The sequence below is a fragment of the Vulpes vulpes genome, chromosome 10 (genome assembly GCF_048418805.1).
Source record: "Vulpes vulpes isolate BD-2025 chromosome 10, VulVul3, whole genome shotgun sequence".
NCBI classification, from domain to species: domain Eukaryota; kingdom Metazoa; phylum Chordata; class Mammalia; order Carnivora; family Canidae; genus Vulpes; species Vulpes vulpes.
The window spans coordinates 7,317,569-7,343,326 of NC_132789.1; the positions used below are offsets into that span (position 1 = coordinate 7,317,569).

The 25,758-nt window shown below is 49.5% G+C and overlaps 1 protein-coding gene across 1 annotated transcript in view; it reads right to left on the reverse strand.

Moving 5' to 3' along the window:
* Positions 1-9,294: 9,294 nt before the first annotated feature.
* MLXIP (MLX interacting protein) overlaps positions 9,295-25,758 on the reverse strand; it is a 59,966-nt gene continuing 43,502 nt past the window's right edge. The window contains exons 3-17 of the mRNA XM_072722770.1: positions 25,108-25,193; positions 23,648-23,737; positions 23,239-23,280; positions 22,732-22,903; positions 21,980-22,069; positions 21,307-21,398; positions 19,717-20,368; positions 19,195-19,316; positions 18,927-19,080; positions 17,387-17,511; positions 16,810-16,911; positions 16,562-16,689; positions 16,176-16,299; positions 14,665-14,794; positions 9,295-14,056 (exon numbers count right to left, since the gene is read on the reverse strand). Of these exons, the coding sequence (XP_072578871.1) occupies positions 13,935-14,056; positions 14,665-14,794; positions 16,176-16,299; positions 16,562-16,689; positions 16,810-16,911; positions 17,387-17,511; positions 18,927-19,080; positions 19,195-19,316; positions 19,717-20,368; positions 21,307-21,398; positions 21,980-22,069; positions 22,732-22,903; positions 23,239-23,280; positions 23,648-23,737; positions 25,108-25,193 (2,231 nt within the window). The 3' untranslated portion in view covers positions 9,295-13,934. The remainder of the gene's footprint in view (positions 14,057-14,664; positions 14,795-16,175; positions 16,300-16,561; positions 16,690-16,809; positions 16,912-17,386; positions 17,512-18,926; positions 19,081-19,194; positions 19,317-19,716; positions 20,369-21,306; positions 21,399-21,979; positions 22,070-22,731; positions 22,904-23,238; positions 23,281-23,647; positions 23,738-25,107; positions 25,194-25,758) is intronic.

Genomic DNA, 25,758 nt, shown 5'->3' on the forward strand with positions numbered 1-25,758 from the left:
TGTTCAAGAGCCACATGTGGTTAATGGCTCCTAACCTGGACAACAGGGACATAGAACATCTCCATGGCCACAGGAAGTTCTATTGGACAGCGCTGCTCTCAGGGGATGAAGCTTTGGCATGATTTCTCATGGATTAGGTCCCAGAGTCTGTGAATTTGTAGAGGCAATAGAAATTTGTAGAAATTTGAAGAAAATTGATAAGGTACAAATCATTCCTAGCTAGTAGAGAAGTAATGCCAGGGGTGATGGTTTTGTTGACCATGAGGCCAGTTGAACAGCAACCTTATCTTTCTGTTTCAGCACTGATCTTCCTCGCTGATGATAGACAGATGAGAGAGAGACATGACTTTCTTCTGTCCTTTGAACCAGCTGTGCTGTGCTGACTGATTCCTTCACTGATAAGGTAAATAAAACTTTGGCACCTAAGTTACCTGGATTTCAGCTAATAAGAACCCACAGGTAATTAGCATTTGGGGGGGGATAATCTACTAAAAACCTAGAAAGAGGAAAAAGACAAGCAGATCTTGGCATTTTTGTTATAAATTTAATATCTCTTCCACCAGATCATTTCCACAGTATGTTTATGATCAAAACACTCCAAAATAATGGCATAAAAAAAATCCAGGGGCACCTGGATGGCTCAGTTGATTAAGCACCTGCCTTCAACTCAGGTCATGATCCCGGGGTCCTGGGATCGAACCCCGTGTTGTGCTCCCTGATTGACAGGGAGTCTGCTTCTCCCTCTCCCTCTGACCCCCAACCCCACTCATGTTCTTTTTCTCTTTCTCAAATAAAAAGTAAAAATATTTTTTTTTCATCCAATGCCACTGACTCACAGAGGAAGGGAAAGCAAATAATCAAGGGTCACAGAGAAACAAAAACTAATATGATACAATTAACATGACTTCTTTATTTCAGGGGGAGCTCTCTGAGGCTAAGCAAGAGCTTAAACTTGCTCAATTTATAAAGGTAGAACAGACAATATAAAGCTTTAAGAAAAACATTTTTATGTAATGTCATTTTCTTGTTCTGGAGAATTAAGAAGCGAGAGGACAAATAAAAAGGAAATAGAAGGGGTGATCAGATAACCAGAGGGAGGAGGAGAGAGATGACAAATAAGTGGTTAAATGTAAAATAAGAAATCAAATCACTGCTAAATGTGAAACTAGGCTGAACCTCACTAGTAACCAAGAAAGGCAAATAAACAGGAGGTCAAATCAGCAGAGGTTTTACACATGATAAGGCTTGCTGGCAAGGCAGCAAGGAGAAAGGCCACTTGCGGAAATAGGTATTGGTCTCATCAGAGGATTCCATCTCTCACCAGTGACTCTCTCCTGTTGTTCTATCCTGCTGTAATTCCCTAAGGAGCTGATCACAGACCAGGGCAGGACAAACACATACAGGCGCGCACATGCATGCGCGGGGTGTCTAACAGCATTAGTGATAATACCAGAAACAGACCAGGAAATCTGTGTCAGCGTGGACCCCCCAAGGAGCAGACACCGTGATGGGACTCAGCAGCAGCCAAGCCTGTGAGGAGCAGGAAAGTGGGAAGAAAGAGAGGCTGGTGGCAGCATTTCAGACTACACTGCTTCTCTAAGAGAGATTGGCAAGGCCGTTGGGAAGTCTGCCCGGTCACTTGTCAGAGGAGCCTGGTTTCCCTGGGAAATGAGCCCGTCTCAGCATTCCTGCCACGGTCACTGGCTGGGAGAGGCCTGTGGGAGGCAGGGCCCCTGCATGATGGACAGAGGGATTTCAAAAACCATAATTGTGTTAAGTCATGTAGACTTATGCACAGAAAACAAGACTGGGAAAAGGTATCCTTGAGGACTGGGGTAATTTTCTTTCTAGTTTTATGGACATTCCCAAATTTTCTAAAAGTAGCATGTATTATCTTAGGAATCACTAAGATAAATACAATTTCATATTTTGAAATAGTGTGAGAAAAAGGGAGTGAGAAATGGAGCCTTTAAAGAGTTTTACAAATATTGGTAAAGATAAAATTCTTTGGCCATCCCAAGGCTGTTCACTGTAGCCGTGGGCTTATTTCTCCTCCCTGATCTCTGAAATTAGCCTAGGGTCACTCTTCACAGCTCTTCATCTGCTTCTCAGACTCTGCTGAAAGGCACAGCCCTACCAGCCCATCAGGGGCAGGTTATTCCTTGTTGAGTACAACCGACTTCTCAGTGTGACCCATGTGGCATGATGTCCCCCAGCCCTTTATGTGAACCATCCCAAACTATATAGTACTTCATAATGAGAAGGAATATTCAGAATGACATTTGTGAGGCTCTTCTCAGATCTCAGCTTTCTTAATTTGCTTATTCAAGGGCCCCGGAAACATTCTGCCTCCAACAGCATTGGTGCTAACAGCAGATGCTCTTGGGTTCCAGATTCTGGTCCTCTACTTACTGTGTGTGATGTGGCTTTAGACGAATTATGTCATCTCTCTGAAGTATGCAATTTGGTAGTGTGTGTATATATATATGTGTGTGTGTGTGTGTGTGCATACGTGTGTGCATGTACATGTTCACAGAGTTGTGCAACCATCACTGCAATCTAATTCCAGAACATTCTCATCACCCCTAAAAGAAGCTCTGTACCCCTTAGCAGTCACTCCCCATTCCTCTCTTCCTCCAGCCCCTGGAAACCACTAATCTACTTTCTTTTACTACTTTTTTTAAAGTTTACTTATTATTTTTAGTAATCTCTATGCCCAATGTGGGGTTCTCACAACCCTGAGGTCAAGTCACATGTTCTACTGACTGAGCCAGCCAGGCACCCCAGCACTAACCTACTTTGTTTCTATGGATTTGGCTATTCTGAGCACTTCATATAAACAGAATTGTACAATATGTGGCCTTTTTTATTTGGCTTCTTTTACTTAGTGTAATGTTTTCAAGATTCATCCATGAAGTAGGTGTCAGTACTTCATTCCTTTTTATGGTGGAGTAACACTCCATTGTATGGATATGCCATCTTTTATTTGTCCGTTCATCTGATCAAGGACAATTTGAGTTGTTTCCACATTTGGCTATTATGAACAATGCTTCTATGAATTTTTAAATCAGCTTGTTTGTTTCTGCAGAAGGGGTAGTTATCATCTTGAAAGGGACTGTATTGAGTCTGTAGGTCATTTTGGAAGAGTGCTGCCATCTTGACAATATTGTCTTCCAGTCCACGAACACAGAATGACTTTCCATTTATTTAGGACTTCTTTAATTTCTTTCAACATTGTTTTGAGGTTGACCATCTTGAAATGTAAAATTTGCTAGCATTGAGTATGTTCACAATGTCATGTAACCACCACCTGGAAGTCCCAAAACATCATCATCACCTGGAAAGGAGGCACCATACCCATTAGGCAGCCACTGCTGCTCTACCTCCCCCTCTGGCCTTGGCATCACCAAGTGTCTTCTGTCTCCATGGATTTGCCTATTCTGGGTATTTCACGTATGGAATCACGTACTGTGTGGCCTTCTTTTCTGTCTGGAGCTCCTTCCATGTAGCACGATGTTTATGCTGTAGCCCAGTCAATGTTTCACTCCTTATGGCTAACACTCATCAACCCTGTCCTATAGTTTTCAGTGTAAGAGTCTTACACTTCCTTGACTAAATTTATTCCTAAGTATTTTATTCTTTTCAATGCTATTGTATGTGGAATTGTTTTCTTAATTTCACTTTTGGGTTGTTTATGGCTAGTGTCCAGAAATGCAGCTTGTTTTTGTGCACTGATCTCTAATCCTGTGTGTGACCTTGCTGAACTCATTTACTGGCTCTAATAGATTAATGTGTGCATGTGTATCCTTTAGAGTTTTCCATATATAGCGCATCATCTGCATACAAAGATACTTTTACTGCTCCCCACCTTCCCCCTCAGTTAGAATGTCTTATATTGCTATGTGTTGCCTGACTGTGCTAGAATTTCCAGGACAGGGTTGAGTCTTGTGCCCATCTTAGATGGAAAGCATGAAGCTTTCCACCATTAAATGTGCTAACTGTGGGGTCTTCACAGATGCCTTTATCAGGTTGAGGAGGTCCCCTTGTACTCCTGGTCTGTTGAGTGTCCTTATCATGAAAGGGAAGCTTTCTCCTGTGGAAAACAAGAATAGCAGTCTAGGTACCACACAGGGTCTTTTGAGGATACAAATGGGGTAAAGTAAAAGTCTACAGCCTGGAGCGGGCACATGATGCTGCTATCAGACACACCCAGGTCTAGAGCTCAGATTTGCTCTTGGGTGATAGTGCTGTTGGGCAAGCTGTGTACTTCTGTAAGCCTCAACTTCCTTATCTCTAAAGTAGGGGTATTAATAGTACCCATTTCATATGGTGTTGCATCACCGCTGGCAGGGTGGTAGATATGATTTAAACCATGAGCTGAATCGGTGCCCAGAACACAGAAACTGCATGTTATGGTAGATGGCTGATACAATGAGATGTGGTCCCTGTCCGTAGGCAGGGGGTGATGGTGTGAGGGTAGTATTGACAGTTACATTACCAAGAGAAGGTGGCATGTGGCAGGAGTGACAAATGGAGCACAGGTGGTAATTCAAAACCCAAAGTGGGGTGGGCCAGGGCAGGTTACCAAGAGGGACAGAGCACAAGGCCTTCTGGGGGGCAGGGGATGTTGGCTAGGTACAGAGGGAAGCATCTTGGGGAGAGCTAAATAACCATGGGGCGTGCATTTAGCTTGTAACCTGTGCTGTGTAACAGGCAGGGATGGGAGGTGGAGTTAGTGCCTTACTGAATGCCACACTAAGGAATGGGGACTTTATTCTAGAAGAACAGGAAGTTCTGGGAGGAGGGCAGATTTTTTGAAAAAGGAATGAAGATGATTCCTATTTCCTGACCTTTGTAGACCTGAGCTAGGAAGATCGTGTTGGAGTATTTCTCAACTCTGACCCATGCCAGGTGTTCCATGGCACGGACTGGGATCCCAGTCAGCGACATTAGGCAGAAAGAATTCACAACACAAGGTTAGGTGAATGAAAGGCAGCAGGCAGGATGTTGTGAGGCAGGGAGAATCAAAATGACCCCAGGGTATTAAAAACAAGGATGGTAAAAAAAATTAAAAATAAAATAAAAAAAAAAAGGAGGATGGTCTTTGTGGTAGCATGAATAAAATCCGAGAGAGTTGGGAGAGAATGTAGTGCTGGGAATGGGGGAGAAGGTGGGGAAGAGAGATTAGCAAAAGAAGCTCAATTTACAAGTGTTTATAGTAAACCCAGCTCATTTAATTCTTCAGCAATCCAGTGGGATGGGTATGATTTTTATCCACATTTTCTAGATGAAGACTTTCAGGCCCAGAAAGGTTGTCACTCACCCACGGTGGTCAGAAGCCAGATGGTGAGGAGTTTGGACTTTATTCTGAATGCAACAGGAAGCCACTGGAAGTTTGGGGGGACAATGTGTCCTAAGTATCTTTAATAAGGTCACTCTAGCTCTGTGAAGAATTGGTGATGAGCAGCTAGAAGTGGACCATGGAGAATGTTACAGTGGTCCGTCCACATGGTGGCAGTGGGAGTGGGGAGAAGGGACTTGTGATTATTCTGGAGGGATCACACAGGGTTTACCAATGACAGGCTGAAGGTGGGATGTTACGGGACGGAAGAACCCAGGAGGACGTCTGAAGTTTCAGCTTGAGCAATCAGGAAGCTGGCAACACCATGTGGCGAGATACAGAATATTTGAGGATGAAAAGGTTTCAGGCAGGGGAGGTTGAAAGTTAAAGAAATGGTGGTTAGAAGCAGAGACCTGAGAAAGAGAAACTGGAGTGTAAAGAGGAGTGAGTCAATTGGAAAAGGAGAAAACAGTGAGGCAGAAGAGATAAGGACAAGAAAAAGCCCCAGTGGGCAGAGGGGGAGACTCCATCAATGGATGTGTCAGCATTGGCGGAGCTTACGTCTTGTGAAGCGTGCTCTTCTTCCCTGAGGGTCCTGCCCTTCTGCCCAGCTAACTCTGCTTGTCCTGCTGGTTCCTGGCTCAGGCACCACCTACCTCGGTACATTCCCCGTCCCTTCCCAGGTGGTTCCTGGAGCTCCTTCATGACTTTTCATGGCCCCCCGTGCTTGCTTGCCCCCATCACTCAGTATATCGATAGATTCGTGGTGTCTCCAATAAAGTCACTGCGGTGTTCCCTGAACTGAGTTCAAATTTGGCCTTTGGCACATGTTCCTTGATCAAAGACTGGAGGAGAAAGAAGGTGCAGTTGGGCAAATCCGTGGCAGGTGTTGGATGAGAGGCACGGAAGCAGAGAAGCTTATGTGTATCCTGGTGAAGGTCATTCAGTGACACTGATGGGTGGGCTGGGGACTCAGGAGATGACACCAACAGGCTGGAATCTGGACAGGTGAGGGGGCAGGTGGGGACTCCTGCTCACGCAGGCCCCACTCCCACAGTCTGTAATGGAACTTCAACCAGCGCCGTTTGGTCTCGTCCCCCAGGAAAGAAAATCAGTCAGACTAGATCAAGAGATTAGATTGTTTGCTGCACTATACCCATTAAGGCAGGAAAGTAGACTCTTATCTTAGAAAGCTTTTCCCTCTTTAAACAATAAGGGTTTTCTAACTAATGATTCAGTGAAACAGAAAATCTGATCAATAAGAACTCCCCAGTCCTCAGATTTCTTATTAACTGTGACTTTGTAGCTTTTGACAAAGCCTTCAGGAGCCTTTAAATGACCAAGTACAGGCATATATGCACTTCTGCAAACGGCACTAAAAAGCACATTTACTATTCCAAATGAAACCCATATGGTGTCTGGGACTTGGTTCAAAATAATGGGGGTGGAGGTGAGGTATATATGAAACAAAATTGGCCCCGAGTTGGTAGTTGTTAAAGCAGATGATGGGTAAGTGGGGGTTCCTTGTACCATCCCCTCTACTTCTGTGTGTGCTGGAGATTTTCTGAAATAAAAAGATAAAAGGCACACTTAACTGAAATTTAGGGCAAGTGCAATCATGCCATTCTACACAAGGCTAAATTCAGATCTTGACATATAAAAAAGGTAAACTGTGTTCTAGAGAATAATCAAGTCCACATCCAAGATGAAATGCTTTTAGGTGCCAGTTAGAGATTGTTCTATCTACAACCTAAATCACTAGACTTGATGTTTTATATTAAACATGTAATCTTGGGATCAAGATTTCACTTTGTTCAACATCTATGTCAGTGTCAGCTTGACACCTGTACCTGCCAGTTGCTGCTTCCCCTCTCCTGAATTCTTATCACGGGTCTCCACACCCTACCTCTCTGACACAGACATGAGGAAGGGGCAGCTGGGCTGCTGGAATGGTATGTGCTGAGGGCTCATTCAGCAGGTTACCTGTGCACCTGCTGTGTGCCAGTTCTGTGGTGGGCATAGCATCATCACCATATCCTTGTCCTGACAGTCTTCGGTACCTGGCAGGGAAGACAAAGGACAAGGACAATGACAAACGTGACAGGTGACCTGAGTAAACGCAAAGTGCTCTGAGGCCTGACTGTGCATTGCATCGAGTGGGGCGGTGGGGAAGAGGATATGAGGGTTGGTTTTTGAACTGAGGTCCAAAGATTGGGACTGGAAGAAAGAATGTGAGCCAGGTGGGAGACAGTGAGAGGCTTGGGCAGAGGAAAGGCCTTGGAGAAGCCTTAAGAGTGAAACAGCCCACAGCAAAACATGGTATGTTCAAAGAATGGAAAAGAGCAAAAATGAGATTGGGAAGTAGGGGCCAGATGGACAAGAGGGCAGGGGAAACGGACCCTAGGGCTTGGCCCTGACACCACACCAGATACCACAAGACAAGAGTGAGGGGGGACATTATATGAACTGGTTGGATAATAATGGCGACTTGGATTTGATGACAGCAGTGGTGATGGAGAGAAGTGGATGCTGTATTTGAAAGAGATTTAGAAGACGAACTTGACTAGATTTGGGTTTGAGAGGTGGGGGAGGGGAGGAGGAGGAGGGCAGATCAAGAATAATCCTCCTGATATGGTGGATGGAGACGCCATTTACAAAGTAAAAAACAACAACAAAATGATCCTTTAGCCTTTCCTGACCCGTATGACCTTGATACTTTGAAAACCACGTTGATTTCTTCCTCTATGAAACAGGAATAGCCATACTGCCGGGTTGAGAACTATCTAGGGGTGTGCATGTCCCTGTGGAGCCGAGCCTGAAGTGGATGGACAGTCTCCAGGGCACTGGTCTCACTCCCTCTGCTCTGCCTTCCCCGCTCCCAGCCTATCCAAACTCAACCCTCTTCTCTGAATTATGTCCCAAGCATCTTTTAAGATTCCATACATAACACAGAGCTGGGTTCAAAAACTTAAAGAGAGTAAAGCAGACAATGGTCAATGAAAATCAAGTTTCTTCAGCCAGAGGAGTCTGTGAATCACTCGCTTCTTTCCAGGGCCTCCTGTTCTCAAGACCCATAATCTTGCTTTGTGTCATGAAGGCTTTTTTCTTTGGGGGAGGTGTTGGGTTTGATCAGACAAGAGCCTGTGTATCAGCCCACGGCATTTTAGTCAGAGATCTGGATCTGGGCAGTTGTTTGGTGAAAGAAGCCAGCAGCTCCATACAGGGGCCAGGCCACCTGCAAGAAGTAGCATGACTCAGCTTACTGGGTCATCTCCCAAGCACAAGGATGAGGTGGGGGAGGGTAGAAAGATTGTATGAAAAGATAGAAGCTTCTAAATCAAACAGAGATCATCAAAATCTTCTCAGCACAACAAAGAGCATCTTTGCTGGTCAACTTCCCTACATTTTCCTACAGTTTTGGATCAACGGTTAGCATGGAGACCATGGCCTCCAGGATCATCACCATGACTTAGGACACTTTCAGCAGCCAGTGTTAGCCATACTGATGATAACCCACACCTTCTAAATACAGTGTTTCAGGGGTTACTGGGCACCCTGACATAATTTTACGTGAACCTCATGACCACCCTGGTTCAAGGGTGCAGGGTAGGTACCATTTGCCCGGGTTCCAGATGAGGAGGACACAGGCAGTCTGTACAAGCACCACTGAACTCTGTCCACCTGAGAAAGGCCTGGAGCTCCAGCCCCTGGTGAGTTCACCACGAGAAGCGGTGATTTTGGGCTTTAGTCATGGGCCCTTCCAGCAGTCATTCTTTAAAACCCCCTACTCACCTTGGGCCTCTCTCCTCACCGCTAAGGCCTTCAATCCAGGCTGAACCCACCCCCCAAGGTTTGAATGAGTCAGCCAGTCTAAGCATCATTTTGTTCCCATCTCCCCATATCATCATTTCTACAGCCCAAGAGGGTAGCATTTAAGATCACACATCACAGACTTTTCAAAAAAATACAGCTTTTTATTGTCTCGGATGCAAATATAGTTTTAAAACTGCATTGTAGTGTTGAATACAGCTGGTGGAAATGGGCTTCTCAGCAGCAGAGCATGAAGGGTGGTGTTCTGGACGGCGCAGGCCTGAGGGAACCCCCAACTGACAAGGCTCTCCTCGGGTTTTGTTGTTCATACCACGAGGGGAAACCGTCTCCTAAAAGAGCCCTGACACAATCACCAAAGTTCACCACAGAAAAAACGAACCATTTACACAATGAACTGGAACCTGGAAAAGGAGGACATGGTGGCTCAGTTGTGATGTTACAAAATAAGTAGATGAACAAGGTTCCCTTTTGTGGGCTAAGAGACTGGGGTGTGGAAAGAGCGGGGTGCTGTGGGGGAGAGGCGGCACTCAAGCTCCCTCGTGTGAAACACAGCCTGGCAGTCATGTCTCCCCAAGCCGAGCCCTCCGTGCCCTTTAGCTGCAGGGCAAACTCCACGGAAATGTATCCATTTCTCCCAAACCCTCCTCAGTCTCAAGCCTTGAGAGGAGCACACCTTTATTTAGAAACCCAGAAGAGAATTCTTCAAATAAGTGACACCCAGGGTTGACTATGAAACCAAAACTTTGACTAGGAGATGGAGATGAATTCTGCTACATAATTGGGAAGGAATTTCACAAAAATAAAATTCCATTAAGTAAACGCACACAGGTGGGCTTGTGCAAGCGCTTGCACATACGCACACACGCACACACACACACACGCAACACACACAGAATCAAAGCCAACGTTCAACATGAAAAGTTCCCTTTTCTTTCTCAAAGGCTGATTTTCGCAAACCCCAATGAGGAAATAGCCCCCTGCATGAGGAGCCAGGAAAGACAAATCCTCAGAGGGGAAAGAAAATGGGGCAGTTGTGGCGGTACACAGTAGGACCTAAGGTTTCTCCCAGCTCCTGCAGCCCCTCTGACCCGAGAGGGTCAAGGCAAAGGACACTACTGAATGTTACAAACAGGTGTTGAGCTTCCAAGCTCTTCCACCTTCAACCGTCTTCTCCCCTTGTCCATGCTCAGATGTGAAAATCCTCAACATAGGAGGTATCAGGGCAAGGAGCAAAGACTCTGACCCACGGCTGCCATGCTGCTCACACCAGGGCCTCCCATCTCTCTTTCCCAGTGAGACCATGACCTCGGGAACACTTGGGAAAGCTAAGTTCCCATGAGTGGTGGGTGGGCTTCATCACTGGCAAAGTGCATAATGGGAACCAGGGCATCTCTAGGGAAAGACAACTTTCCACCCGAGAGAGAAGAGAGTAGGCCAGCTTGCACCCGGTGGGGGGGGGGGGGGGCGGTCCTGGGCAGTGGGGCAGAGACCACAGAGGGCAGCCCCACACCACGCCGATGAGTGCTTCAGCTAGACTGATAGCATGTAATCCTGGAAACGAACCTGCTCCTCATTCCTCTTGTTCTCAGGTCACTTGCCACTACAGTCCTCCACCCAGGGTGAGACAAAAGTGATTAGCATCACCCTGGGGTGCCATGCTCCTTCAGAGTCAAAGTTTTTATTTCTGTCAGCCAGAGCAGAAAAACTTTCAGGCCTAACCTCTAGCAAGGGGAGAAGGGGTCAGGTCACAAGGACAGGAAGCAGATGAAGCTGGGTCCCCAAGGACACATGGTCAACCACTGACCATGTCTCCTCCTGCGGAGGCTCCAGGAACAGGGCAGAGCTGGTAGTTCCCTGCCCTCCAGCCCTTCCTCGACAGAAAGCCAGTGACACCCGTTAGCACCTCATTAACGCTAACTTCTGACATTGGGTCTGCTGCTCATGTGAGAAAATCTGCTGGATAGTAGCCAGGATGCATGGGCAGGGAGTGACTGCTGGTGTCACCTGCCTGAGATACGAGGGACGGGCCGACGGGCCGCACCAACTTTCAGAAAGCCCCATGGTGGCACCTGCCCTGTCCCTACATTTCCCACTCATCGCGAAAGAGCAGGTAGTAGTTCGAAGGGAGCTGATGGCACAGAAAGATTTCATAGAAATGCTTTTCAGATTTATGTCCCAGACAGGCTTTTTTTTCCCCCCTTTTCAGATTGATTTTTTTTATTCTCCAAAGTGTCAGCATTTTAAAGTTTCTTTTATGGGAGCAGAGGCAGTGGCAGGGGTGAGGAGTGTAAACAGAGCACAGCCCTGCGATCAGCATGCGCTTGAGGCCTCTGGCAGAGTGGTCTCGCTGTCCTAGCACCCCAGCTGTGCCCCTGTGTCTGGCCAGGTTCATCAGGCAAGATTCCAACATAAGAAATGATTCTGGGACAAGAAACAATCATGTTTGTGGTAAGAGATACAGCTTTGTGGCCCTATCGCCATGGTAATTGTGAGCACCAAGAGAAACGGATTTAAGTAAATGTCTCAAAACAAAAACATGCATCTAGTTAACAGTCTGCTAGGACACACACACACACACACACACACACACACACACACACCCTTCATGTCTTACATGACCTAACAGCCTTAAATATTTAACAAAATCATGAACATTAATTCAGCAAAAGGAAGAGAAGGAGAGGTAGGCCGAAGAAGCAAGAGGCCAATTTTATATCCCACGGAGTTAAAAAAAAAAAAAAATCCCCATGCTGATCACGGGGTAGGGAGAAGGCTGCTAATTTAGGAGAGGTCTTGCTGGGCCGAGCACTACGGCCATTTGCATGGTTTACAAAGGCACAGGAACTGGGGAAGGGACCAAGCTCATGGCCCTCCATGAACCCTCGTAGCTGGGGACATCTTGTGTCTTTCCTTTTGACCCTAGTGAGTTCTTACCATGGTGGTGTTTCCCCTTTTGAAGGGCGACTTCGTGTTTATCCTGGGGTGAAGGATGAGTTCTCTTACCACTTCCCAGTGGGCGTGAAGGATCGGCCCAGCCTTGTCTTGTGCTTACCCCTCAGGGAAGTGATGTGGGAGGCCTGTAAACACATTTTCTGGAGAGGCTGAGGGATGCCGCCAAGCTGCTCTTGGACTGGGCTGAAGCACAGACAAGGGAATAGGTGACTTGCCGGTGACCTGCAGCAGAGATGGTGGCACATCCAGAGGCAGGGAGTGGACACCCCTTCCATCTTCCATCAGCTGGGGCTGACGCAGGGCTGGCTGCCCCTGAGCATCTTCAGCAGGGCCTCCAGGAACCAGTGGGAGCCTCTGAATGCATCCACACTCCAGGAGGTAGCCCTCAGTGCCCCCCCACAGACCCTACCCAGGATTTCTGGCCTGCTTAGCACTGCCCAGGCTCCATCTCTGGCAGGGAGGACAGAGGTTGAATGAAAGACCACTGACCCTCTGAACTTCACAGCAGGACGTTAAAAGCACATTCTTTCAACGAGGAGGTACCCTTGGCTGGTCTACCTGAGTGTTAGAGAGAGTGCCCGCCCTTCCATTTGCAGCTCCTTCCTGCAGATACAGCAAGAGGATGGGCCTGGACATTCCAAATGCAACTCCCACATTCAGAAGTAGGCCACTGCCTTCAGATATCCCCCCGCCTTGACCATTATGAGTGTAATTCTTCACTATCTGATCTGGGAGATGCCTAGACAGCTCTGAGGCTGGTTGCCTCAAAGTTCTGCCTGTCAACAATTTCTTCTTTGAAACACAACACAGGACAGACTTTGGGTGTGGTGATAATCTTTGGTCCAAGAACTGTTATGGTTTGGGGCTCCTGGCTGAACAATCCAGACAAGATGACAGGCCAATGGCGGTGCCGTGGAGTCTGGCCTTTCAAATGCTACACCCTGAGGGCTATGAGCGTCCACTGAACACTGCTGGCTCATCCGAGGTTGCAGCTTAGAAGCAGGTGAACAAGGGCCATGCTGTGAGGTGGTGCCCAATGAGGCCCCGCCTGAGTCCCTGCCATGGTTCTCAAGTCACCAACACATGGCTGCTGCCACACCAGCCAGAATGAAGTGACACCAGCCCGCAGCGCTGCCCGAGGGGCTTCCGAGCCAGAGCAGCAGCTTTGCATTGCTTGTGCTTTCCTTCTTGTCCCGAGTGCATTCACATCTACTGCTTTTGCACACAGCTTCTGGGGTTCCCTGGCGGCCTGTGTGGTGGGAGCAGCCTACCGTGCGCAAGCCTGAGCAGCCATTCAAACCTACTTACAAGGTCAGAGTCTGAGGGAGGAAGAAGGATGCCTTCCACCTGCCCCACGGGTGAGTCAGAGTGGCACAGGGAATCACTCAGGGCCATCCGAGTGCCTGGAGGGTAACAGGAGCGAGCATCCATGAGTCTGAGAACAGAAGCATCTCACGGGAGCAGGCCTTGCCCCTCTGTCCCACCTACTCCCTGCACAGGCACCAAAGGCCCAGCAGACTGCCAGCAGGACAGGACTTTGGGCTGCCCGAGGGCAGGGAAGGGAGGTCACCACTGAGGTCGCTGAGTAAGAGTTCACAGCAAGGGGTTCCCAAAGATGGGCTATTGCTGTTGGCAGGACCCGAACCTGCTGCAGACCTGAGTGCAGTGTTCTGAGTGGCCCAGTGGGCCAGTGGAGTTGGAGGGGAGCCCTGAGCTCTGCATCAGGAGAGGCGTGGGGTGCAGCATCCTCTCCGCAGGCAAGGAAGAGCCTCCACGGCATCTTGTGCAGCCTTGTGCCCGCTAGGCGCTGCTAGGACTCCCCAGATCTCTTGCCAATTCTGGTGACAGCCTCTGCCGCCTGCTCTGGCAGCTGGGATGGGTCTGTCAGAACGGAGGTGGTCGTGCTCAGGTGCCGGAGGGTGTTCAGCACCGCTGGAAGAAAGGGGGAGGTCAGCCCAGGGACATAGGCAAGCACAGCAGCTTCTAGTCCCACAATGGACAGCACAAATGGTCTTATACATACAACCCGTGTGGTAATTCCCATGCCCACCAAAGCAGGAGAGGCACTGAGCTCAACCAAGGGACAGATACCACCAAAGCCTCTCTGCCCCTAGGATATATCTCCAAACCCTGTCTCCTCTCCTGCAGACAGGCAGAGAATCCCAAGCTGTTCCTGTTTTCCCACTTGTTTTAATGTGACATCTCTATAACCTCGATGTATGTGCAGAGCCTTGTTAGTTGTAAGAATTAAATGAGAAAGCATATCTGAAAGCACCTGAGACAGGGCCTGGTGAATAGGAGGTGCTCAATAAACGCCAGCTGGACCTGAGCACACTGGCACACAGGGATGATAGGAAGCGAAGGAGGTGCTAGGGGATGTGCCCTATCCTGCAGTTGGCACTTCCTCCTCAGCATCATCCTCGTGCTCCCCGCACTGCTGACGTAGCTGCCTGCAGTCTACCTGCACAGGCCCTCCCCCCTCTGGGACCATCCTAAAGGATCTGGCAAGCCCCCATGGCCCCGTGCAGACTCTAACTCACTTGGCCTGAGGACAGGCAGGGAGCAGTGCTGGTCCAGCCAGGACAGCGCCGTCCGGTGCAGTTCTCCCAGGCTGCTGGTGGACACCATCCCCTTGAAGGACTCAAACAGCGGCTTGATGATGATACTGAACTGTATGGCAGGTGGGTTAAAGAAAAGGCAAGAAGCAAGGAGGCAGGCCAGCGAACACGTAACCAAGGGTGGGGAGAATACAGTCCAGTTATAGGTTTGCCTGTGACTGACCTGCCCTAGGACCACCAAATAACTGTGCATAGTTGATGAAAGAGCACAACCTAGGTAAGACGTACCCTCGTGTACCCTTGCCAGAGACAAGGACATAGAAGTCTCCTTGGTGTGGAACAGGTCCAAGAATAACTACATGAAAGGCAACAGTCTGTATATATACTGGCAAGAACAACAGAGGCCCATGGCCAACTAAAAGGTGGAAACTATCTGTCTAGAGATGAATGAAGTCTGTCCTTTGTGATAAACGTGTGCTGGCTTAGTCACATTCTGTGCAGGTCTCTCAGACCATCCTGGGCAATCAACTCTGCAGAGTCATGAGGTCCATTTTCTCTTTAATCTCAGCCATGCTCATGCCCATGGTCTCCCAAGCCGAGGATGATGAGGACTATGCCATTTTACCAAAGAGGTCCTGAATCATCCCAGCGGCCACCCAGCTCCATCAATGATAAGGGCCAGAGCCAAGATGAGTAAGCCAGGCAAAGCAGAGGAAATAGAGATGGTGTCTGGTCATCTTGCTCTCCAAAACCAGCCACTAGAGTGCAAACGGATAAAATCCTCTGCTCCCCAATGGTTAGCAACATGGTGAAGACATAAGGCCCATCCATCATGTGTGCAGATTGTCTGAAGCAGAGAAGTAGCTGGAAGTGGACTGATGAGGCAGGAGCTGTCCCCCACAGGGGTCCTGCTAACATCTGGAAAGCTGAGCACTGGTGGGCCTTGGCCCCAGGGACAGACTCTGGCGCTCAGGTCAAAGTGCCTCAGGACAGTATCCAAGACCATGGGGCCTAAATGCAGACAACAGCCTGCAGAGAGCTGGTTTCAAATCCTGACTCTGCCACTTAGTCATTTATGAGTCTTGGTTTCCCATCTATCCCACCGGGTGGTACTCAGCCTCCCTGTTGTTGCAAGGCCTGAGATGGCTGCCAGGATATGTTGGATTAGATCCTACCTCCCTCCTCCAGGACTGCCTCTGCAGGTGGCTTTAGCACCTTGCAAAAAAGCATCTTTATTTCCCAAGCACGCAGAGAGCAAAACTGGCCTGTTCTGCCTCCCGGGAAGCCCCAAGCCTGGATGGTCACCAACAACAGCCCACTTCACACCGTGGGCCAGGCTGGGCCCCTCCACCGAGGCAAACCAGTACTGCCTGTTTGATAAACTCAATGACAACCATTTATAAAGAATTTGTCTAAAGCAACTAGGGTGTCAGTGTCTATTGTTTCAGTGCACAGCTTGAGGGGTGGGAGAAGCAAAGAGAACCCAAAGATACGATCCAGAACTTCCAATTCTGTAGGGTCCGGCTCTTCACATACTCATCAAACATGTCTCTCATGTGATCAAACTGGTGCCGGGTGACAGGGACTCCCGTGGCAGGGAGCAACTGCTGGCAGGAGCTGGAACAACAGGAAGAATCACAGGAAACTCAGAGCAGCTGACAGTGAAGCTGGACCCTGGGGCACCGAGTGCACAGGGCCAGCCGAGTGGGCCACCGAGGCAAAGAGGAGAAGGCCTCAGAAGGAGGAGGATGACAAAAGCCCAAAGTGCTACAACAGAGAGGTGGCTATTGGTGACAAGGCCACAAAGGACCCCCCGCCTCTGTGACACACACATGGGAGGACGAGGCACCAGCCCTCGGCCCCACACTGCCAGCCTCACATGATGGTGGCGTTGAGCTCCTCAATCTCCTCCCGCAGCCGCCGGGCTTCCTCCTGCATCTGGCTCCGTTCCTGCTGCAGCTTGGTGATGTATTCCACGGTCTTCTGCAGTGTGATGGCATGGCTGGTCTGTAAGAGGGACAGCGTGGGTCAGAGCCATGACAGCCACAGTGACCCCCGCCTGTCCACCTGGTACCAAGGCCGATACAGGAACACAACCCCCACCCCTACCCCCCAAGCATCACTCACCAGCTTGGAATTATTAGAAATCAAACTGTTGAGGGTGTCAAAGCCCATCTTGATGTTGAAGCGCCTTTTCTGCTCAGCTGAAATATGCTTCATCTGCCGGTTCTGTTGGGGAATCGACTTGTCATTGTGACACAGGGTGCACTGCAGTGCCACTCCCTGCCCTCCCAACCTGCAGCTAGGGAGTAAGTGGAAGGAGGGGCAACAGAGGAGGAACCAGGGCAGGGATGCTAGAAAACCCTGCCTGCAGAATGGAGCCCCTCGGGGCGTAGCCTCTGCTGCTGATCAGCACTTCCCAGCCACCCTCACCTCCCTCTTCCCAAGCTGGTTCTTCCAGCTGCTGCCTCCCGCTGGCTCCAGGGTTTGATGGGTTCATGGGATCGGTGCTAGGTCTGGGGCTCAGGGCCAGCCAGGAGGTGGAGGAATAGGAAGACCCAACCTAATCTCCAGATAAGCAGCAAACATCCAGGCTCCTGATGCTATGGAATACCAGCTGCCCTGATGGTCCCTTGATATTTTCTTCCTTGCCCCTCTGCCCATCTCTCCAAGGAAATCAAGACCCAAGAGAGACCTGTGATACCTTTAAAGCAGCCACATTTTTGGGGTCTGCAGATTTCCCTGAGCAGTTATTCTGGGGCGACTGGGGACTGGGGCTCTGCTCAGAAGCACATGGAGAGGCCTGCCCTGAGTTTGGGCAATCTCGACCTGTGAAGAACAGAGACTCCTCTTAGGATATGGCTGGCTGCAGCAGCTGAGACAGTGCTCACCCAGGAAGGAACCCCTGCACATCCCAAACCCTAAAAACCCATCTGGAACCTCCCACAGCGACCCCAGAGCAAAAACTGGAGAAATCCTTGCTGACATCCCAAGGAGGGTTCTATTAGGTGCGGATAAGACCTGGAGAAGGCTGGCAGGACATGGGGTAGGAACAGGGCCTGAGCTTGGCCAGCCACATGTTTTGGGGGACATGGAGAGTTTTGAGAAGAGGCCTGACTACTCACCCAGCCTAACAAGCCAGCTGGAGGCCGCCGGTGGTTTCTACAACATCATTAAGGCTCTACTTCTTACCATACCTGCTTATTTTATTCTTTCAACTCTACATATCTGTTCTCTTGTATTTTCAATCTCACCCACTGCCACACCAGCCATGCCCTGGTCATTGGCATTTCTCAGGAGCCCCCGAGCCCCCCGGGGCCACCATGGATGCCTTCCCAGAGTGCCCCAGCACATACCTTTCTGTAGCACTGGCCATTGCCCCCCAACCCTTCTCCATTCTCTCAGCTTCCCTAGTTGGCTCCAATGCCCAGGGTTCTGCAGCTTGGCAGACAGGGTAATGCTATGGTACCTGAGGCCTAACTTACACCACTGTAAAGGCATGACTTGTAACTAGTCTTTGTCTTTAGCTTTCCAGACTGGTGGCCTTATTCATCCAACCCTCCTTGACCAAAGTCTCTCTACTCTCTGATCTCTGTAGGCAGAGACTTTTCCTCCTCCGGTCTCCTGGACTGTTTAGGGAGGACAACTGTTTACATAGAGCTCCAGGAGAAGCCATGCTCTGGTTTACTTGAGACAAAAAGGCATCTTTGGTCTCCCTCACTGATGTGGCATCTGAAAGAAGGAAGCCTGGGTTCTGGTTCTACCCCCACCACCATGGGCACAGCCTCAAGCAAATCATTTATCCCTGGTTTCGTGGCTCTTCACTGGGCAAAATCAGTTCTCCCTCAACTCAATGGACGGCCCATGGTGTGGAAATGGGCTCAAGAGATGCAAGATGCTTGAAAGCTAAGGGATGACCACACTGATGTGAAGATATGCCTGGGTGGCTTCCGTTTTCTGGATCAGAACTGGCAGCTCAGAGCCAGGCCTTTCTGAAGGAGGGCAGAGGGGTGTTCCCCATGCACTCTAGTTGTCTGCCATGCACATGCTTGCCACTTTTCTGCTACTGTAAATGACCTGGTACTATGCTGAGCACTGCAGGCAGGTTTATAAGACCTGACTGCACATTCTGTAAGTCCAGCCTCAATCCTGGGGAACCTCATGAGCCGTCTCCCTGATCTAGGTGTGGGCATGCTCGTTTCACTCATCAAGTCCCAACCATTCCAACTGGAGTGCGCACTCACTAGAACCCGTGGCAGGGACCTGCTCGCCCTTCACCAGGGAGTCTTGCACCGTGCTTGGAGAGAAGAGCCGAGAGACAGGGGCAGGTTGGCTGCTCGTGGTGTGGCCAAGGTCTGTCACCAGGATGCCACTGTGGAACTCCGTGACTCCAGGACCCTGAGGTAACACAGAAGAGAGAGGTCACCCCGATCATGTCAGGTGAAGACCATCCAAGAGTAGGGCCATGCTGGGGTGGTAAGGATGCTGAGCGTCTGTCCAGGGACCCCTCACCCGGGCAATGGCAGTAGGCGTGAGGACCATATTGGACTGGGACACAGTAGAAGCCAACATCCCTTCTCTCTTCAGAGGGCCTGATGTCATAATCACTGCTTGTGGTTGTCCTGAAAAGGCAGCTACCAGAACAAGAAGGTGAGAGTGAGGCCCCCCAAGCTGTGGGGCACCCCAGAAGCAGCATCGACCCCTCTCCTGCTGCTAAGACATTGCCTTCCTTACCACAGGGCACAGAAAGACAAAACCACTGGGATACCTGACATTCGTTTTGCAACTTCTCCTTGAAGGGGACAGATTACAGACCCAGGAAAGATATCACCCAGATCATGCTTTTTCAAACTGGGTCGAGACTAACTTTAAAAGAACAATACAGAGTAGACAATAGACTAGATCACACACAGGTAGTAGACTGGAACACTTTCGTTTCACAATACGTGTGTCACAAGTCTACAAGCCTTGGAGACAGGGAAATATCCCTCGGGAAGGGAAGACTAGACTCTGGCTTCCCTCCACCTGACTCACCTGGGGCGATGCAAGCATTCTTCAATACCACGGACACAGACTCTGGTTTGGGAGCAGGCACTATTTTGGGGGGCTGCTTGGGCCTTCCCCCAGTCAAAGAGACAGGCTTGGGGTGCACAAAAGTTAAACAGGGTTGGGGAGGCCCAGCAGTTGGCGGCCGGGTAGCTGGAGGCAGTGCCAGGCCACAGGGGGACACCGAGGGTGTGGGGTGGTGGGTTGTGATGACAAGGCCCTGGCTCTGGCTGAAGGTGGTGGCAGACGCATCATGCGTGAGGGTGGCAGAGGCCGTGTGTGTGATGACGGAGGGTGATTTGCTGGCGCCAGCAAACTTCGGATGCAGGAAGGTAGGTGGAGCCGAGGGGCTCAAGGCAGTGGCAGGGGGCGGGGCTAAAGGCAGGGCAGGAGAAGTAGGTGCTGGGGCAGGGCTGGGAGATAGCAAGGGCATGGTGAACACAGGAAGGAAAGGCTGAGGGACATTCAGGGGTGGTGCAGGGGGACCGAAGTCCGTAGGCTGGATAAAGGGGTCTCCGGGCCGCGGGGCTCGTTCACAGCCCTGCCGATCCGTGGGGTCCAAGGCGGTGGCTGCAGGAGGTGCTATGAGGCTATCGGGGAGGCTCACAGTGGGGAGCGCGCTGGTTGGCAGGATGGTCTCCTGAGAAAGGAAGGACAAATGATGGATCACACAACTTGCTGTCACTTCCTGGTACGACATAACACAAGTCTAACAATGTACATTGGGCTCCTGAGCAGAACATTTGGATAGAGGGATGAGGCGATGGCTCCCATCCCCATTACTGCTAATTTGGGGGGAATGGAGATCTCTCTCTAGGTGTCCACAGGGGTCTTGTTTCCATTAGGGACTAAATGATAACACAGAGCTCAGACAAAATGACTGCACACAGTTGGCTCCTGGCCTGGGAATATCTTGTTTCTAGAGTCCAGCAGGGGTTCCCCCCCTTGCAAAGACCCGGCCATCTTGTGTTACAGAGCACAAGCAGCCTGGAGCACAGCTGCTCATGGGGTTCCCTCAGGACAGTTTCATGTATCAACTTCTAGAGGTCACCTCTTCCTAAAAGGGAAACGCTATAAGGAATCAATTGTCAGGATCTCAGTCTCTATAGAAGAAATTCTTCCCAGAGCCAGATGGAAGAAGATGGGGCCAGGTTTCTGGTGTCTAACTGGATACAGGTGTCAGTCTGAGAGCCCCTAAGGGTGAAGAGCTGTGCCTCACTCAGTTCTGCAGCCCCAGCACCTGATAAACAACTTGTGTTAATTATTAAGTAAAAAGTAAAAGAAATACATAGAACTTCTTTTTATTAGCAATTCATGTTTTCCTTTGCTAATCCTCTCTTAACTGGTCAGAACAGAGCTCACTGCACACAGGTTACATGCAGCCTCAGGTAGGAGTACATGTTTATGGATAGCTCCCAATTCTTACAGATCTATGGCTGCCTTCAAGGAGGGCTAGAATAACTTCTTTACGCATTCCATGTGTGCAGCACTAGATCTAGCAAGCCCTAGCACTTTGCTTATGACTGTATGGTTATTCATTAGCCTAGCCCTGGGCCCCCTCTCCCCAGCTCCTTCTACCTGAGCAGGAGGGCTGTTGGGATCTGGTGCAGGTGCTGAGACAGGAGCAGGCAGCACGGAACCAAAAATGGAGCGGCTGGAAGAGAAGAGGTCTGAAAGACAACATCAGGTGCTTTTGAGCTCTGTGTGCCCATAACATCCTTGAATTAAGATCCAAATAAATCAGGCACTGAACTCCATCTTACCCAGAGGAATGCAATGGCCAGAGGGTGATCCCCCCTGAGGTAACTCTGCAGAAAGAGGCCCTCTGATTGGAACCGCTCATGTTGGCAACTAGTGTGGGGTCTGAAATACTCCCATCCCAAGCCTGGCGTTCCGTGGCTCTTACTAGCCCAGTTCTAACTGCAGGACACTGCTGGGAGGCAGCTGTGCTGCCAGCGCCCTCTGCTGCCTACAGGGAGAACTGCTTACGGTCCTGGGCAAACCTGAGGATCTGAGACCACAGGAGTGAGAATGGCAATTCCCTTCAGAGAGAACCCTGTGGCAGAAAAGCTTCCCAGACCTTGCGATTACTACCAAAAAAAAAAAAAAAGGTAGTTCTGGAAAAATTTTAAGTCCTCCCGTGTTGCCAATTCTAACAGTTCCCTCCATGAAGGGAAGCACCATCTTGGTGCTTTATCTTGGGCAAAGGGAGATCCAGGCAGCCATACTCTCTCTGCCCCATTGTCCTCACCCTGGAAGGGTTCGAAAGTGTCCATGAAGTCCAGATTGGGCTGCAGAGGAATCAGCCCCGGCTGGATCATGTCTGCGTTTCCCAGATGTGCTGTAAGAATCAGAAAGGAGACAGAGGAATCATTCTGCCTTCTCAATGCTGCAATAACATATAAAAGGCGTGGGATGGATTCTCCTGGCCCTGTTTACATTCTAGATTCTTCCAAGGAGAAATGCAGGCGGCTGGCTGGAATTTCTACCTTCTTGTGGGTTTGTGGCTATTCTCCACCCTCAGAAGGCAGGAAAGAGAGTTTTTATAAGAAAAGTAAAATAAGGATCAGGGAACAGACACTCCCAGGAAGCTGTGAACAGCTATGCAGAGATCCCCAGTTCTTAGTCATGGGCTCTTCCCTGAGGTGTTCACTGGATGCCTGAATGCTGCCAGGTAAAAGTCATGCCCAGAAATGTTTCTGATTTTCCTCCCAGTGAGTCAGAGGCCCTGTCACTTGGCCTAGGCACAAATCCTCTGCTAAGGGGACAGTATCAGAAATACAAAATTGATTCAGGCCAAATCCCCACTGTCTTCTCACAGGGGCATCATGGGCCTGACAGCTGCCCAGGAAGGCCCCCCTACAGTTCCCACCTACTCAATGCACGTGGCCCTCAGATGCCAGTGAGGTTAGCCAATCCTGCCCTGGGGCGCTGGGTTGAGGAGAGCTGGCAGAGAAGGAAGCCAGCTATGTGTTCAAAGTCAAGGATCTAGGGATGGGTTACCTATTTCCCGGGGGTTGGGCCAGGCCACCGGCTGGTGTGAGGAAAGCGTTGAGAAGAGGGTGTCACTGAATTCTGACATGAGCATGTCTGTGTCCAGCAGTGGGTCCTCCTCCATGGGGACCGGGGTCTTCCATCCATCCCCACGTTTGTGCCAATAAAGCATGTCATCATCCTACCGCCAACAGAGGGGGAAGAAAAAAATCAAAGGGGCACTAGTGAACTCAAAATTCCCACTCACTCAAGGCAAGTATGTTACCCTATTTTATAGAGCTGTAAGGGTTGTTGTAAAAGATGAGGTGAATGCATGAAGCAGGGAAAACTGGCCTGTTTCCTTGGCCTGCATGGCCTCCAGGTGAGAAGCAGGGCAGCCCCTCCTGGAGCTATAGAGATAGTCCATGCCCTCACCACCTCCTGCTGCAGGCTTCACTGTCGGGCCATCCACATCATTGCTGTTTCTTGTCAAAGGAGGGTTCCCATGAGGTCCTCACGGCCCCCACACTCACTCACCTGAGCCAGGCTGGAAAGGTCCTCATCCTTGTGTTGCTGTAGCTGTGGAGAAAAGGGGAGACAGGGTGGTCACCTGGGATGCTGGGAGGGGAGGAGGCCCTCAGCCTCTCCTCTAGGAAGTATCCAGGCCTCTTCTCCCTGGGAGGCACATGAGGGATCCTGCTCTCTGTCATTCCTGAACCCAGGCTAGACACAAAAGAGATTTGCAACCAGTGTTTGTGGAATAACTAGCAGTGAGAGAAACTGAGACCACAGATAATGGCCAAAGTAAGCCCATCACTTGGGCTGGGTTGGAACATTGGGTTCCACAGGGGCAGTGATGGGCCAGTGTCTGAACACAGTACTTAGAGCCTTCCCTCCCCTATGGGGGCTTCCTGAACACGCCCTTCTTGGAGCCCAAACCAGATACCCTTTTCTTGAAGTAGGTTCTCCACTTGTGATATTCCCGGATCACAATCTCAATGCGGCTTTTCCAGTACTTCCCTTCAGTGGTGATGGCCTGTGAAGAGATACAGATTTGAATCAAAAGAGGGTGATTGTCAGAACTGAACCTGAAAATAAAGACTCATCTGACACTGGCAGTCAGCCCCAGGCAATCCAGCTCAGAGAACCCGACCACATGCACATTACAAAGTGTCCCACCTCTTCTGTGCTACGACTAGCCTCTACCCTAAAGATGTGCTTTTACTTCATGACCTCAGATAACCAAGCACGGTTCGGTAGCAGAGGTCAGAGAGAGTGCTCAGGTGGGGAAGAGGGAGAAGGTCCTCACCCAGGCACTGGAAAAGCCCTACAGATCACGGGGGTAGCATGGAATGCCCTTACCCAGGAGACTCTGCCACATTTTCAAAGGGTGAAATTTTAGGTGGAAAGTGACTTCAAGAGGAGCTACTTCAACCTTCCCATCATGCAAGTGAGCCCCTTCCATCATATCCCTGAAGACCTCTAGTGACAAAGAAGGCACGACTGCCTCAGAGAACCTGCCTCACTTTCAGGTTTATGGCTGTTTACAGCTTTTTTTGTTTGTTTGTTTATGGCTGGAATATATTAAAGCAATTCCAAGATGTCATAAGACCCACATAATTTCACCTAAAAGTACTTCATTGTGTGTCTGACAGTGAAGAATCTTCACAATGAGCAATACGGTATTATCACCAGACCTACCAAATTGGTATTTCTTAATATTATCCAATACTGGATCACATTCCATTGCAAAGGGTCTTTCATTGGGTTACTTTCTAATTGTTTCCCCTTTTATTCTAACAGTGAGACATGGTTGGATAACATTAAAACAATGCAGAAGGGCATAAAGGGTACCTGCCTCACTCTAATTACCCTCCCCCAAGGTACAGGCACAAATAAAGGATTCTGTATATCCTTCTAGACTTCCTACACGCATATAATTACATAGATACACACTTTAAAAAAATTAACATAAAGTTGCTAGAATACTGCTGCACGACTTGCTTTTTTTTTTTTCATTTACTATTTCTTCAGCATCTTTCCATCTCAGTATATAAAGATCTTGAGGTCATTCTTTAACTGTTAAAGACTTCTGCCTTGTAAAGAGCCCAGATGGCCTTCCTGCTGACTTCCAGAGAGATACCAATGTTAAGGGACAGAGAAGAGTAAGCCCCAATGGGAGAACCCCTCAGTCTTTGGGTCAGCCCAGCCTGAGAAGAGGGGAGCCTCTGTAGGCTTTCACATCCTGGTCCTTGCAAGGTCACCATGGTTGCCAGCACAGCACAGCCAGACCTTCTCCCTGTGCCCCTTACTCCCCCTGCAGGATCTAACCGCTATTCCCAGCCCTGAGAGAGTCACTTCCTCCTAGGCAGATCCTTTCCAGTTAGATGGTCAGGAGCCAAGTACCTCTGGCCTGCGATGCTCATCTACTTCCACAGAGCCATCTAGTGGAGTGACGAAGTGGCACACGGGATTCTTGCGCTTCTCCAAATCTGGGCAGAGAAAAGATGAGACATCATCACTATGACCAAGACCCTGAAGGAGTCCCTAGCCCCTCAGTCCACATCTCCCTCAGGGTGGGACCCTCCCAAGTGTTCTTTCCTTCTCCTTCCCTTGAAAATGAGATTTCAGAGAATAAAGGAAAAGAATCTGTCAGTAGCTCATCAGTAAGAAAGGGAGTCGCTTATCAAGAGAAACATCAGCCTAATCTAAGCATGCCCCAAGCATGTTGACCTCCTGCAAAGCTCACCAGATCTACTGGCACAAAGCTAGCTAGAGATAGAATAAGGTCTGGGTCTGCATCTTCTTTGACCTGCTGAAAATAGGAACTGTTCCCTGACTCTTCAAATGTCACCTCTCTGCTACAACCTCCTTGACTCTCCTGAAAAGAACTAACCCCTCTGTCCTCCTCTGCCTTTACAACACTGAGCCCAAGCGTCCAACCTAATAGTGAGCATATTATGCTATGAGCACCTGGCTAACACATCTGTCTCCTGCAGATTATGGGCAACAACACGACACAGACCACGTGACTGGTCCCCTGTGCCTGACACCTGA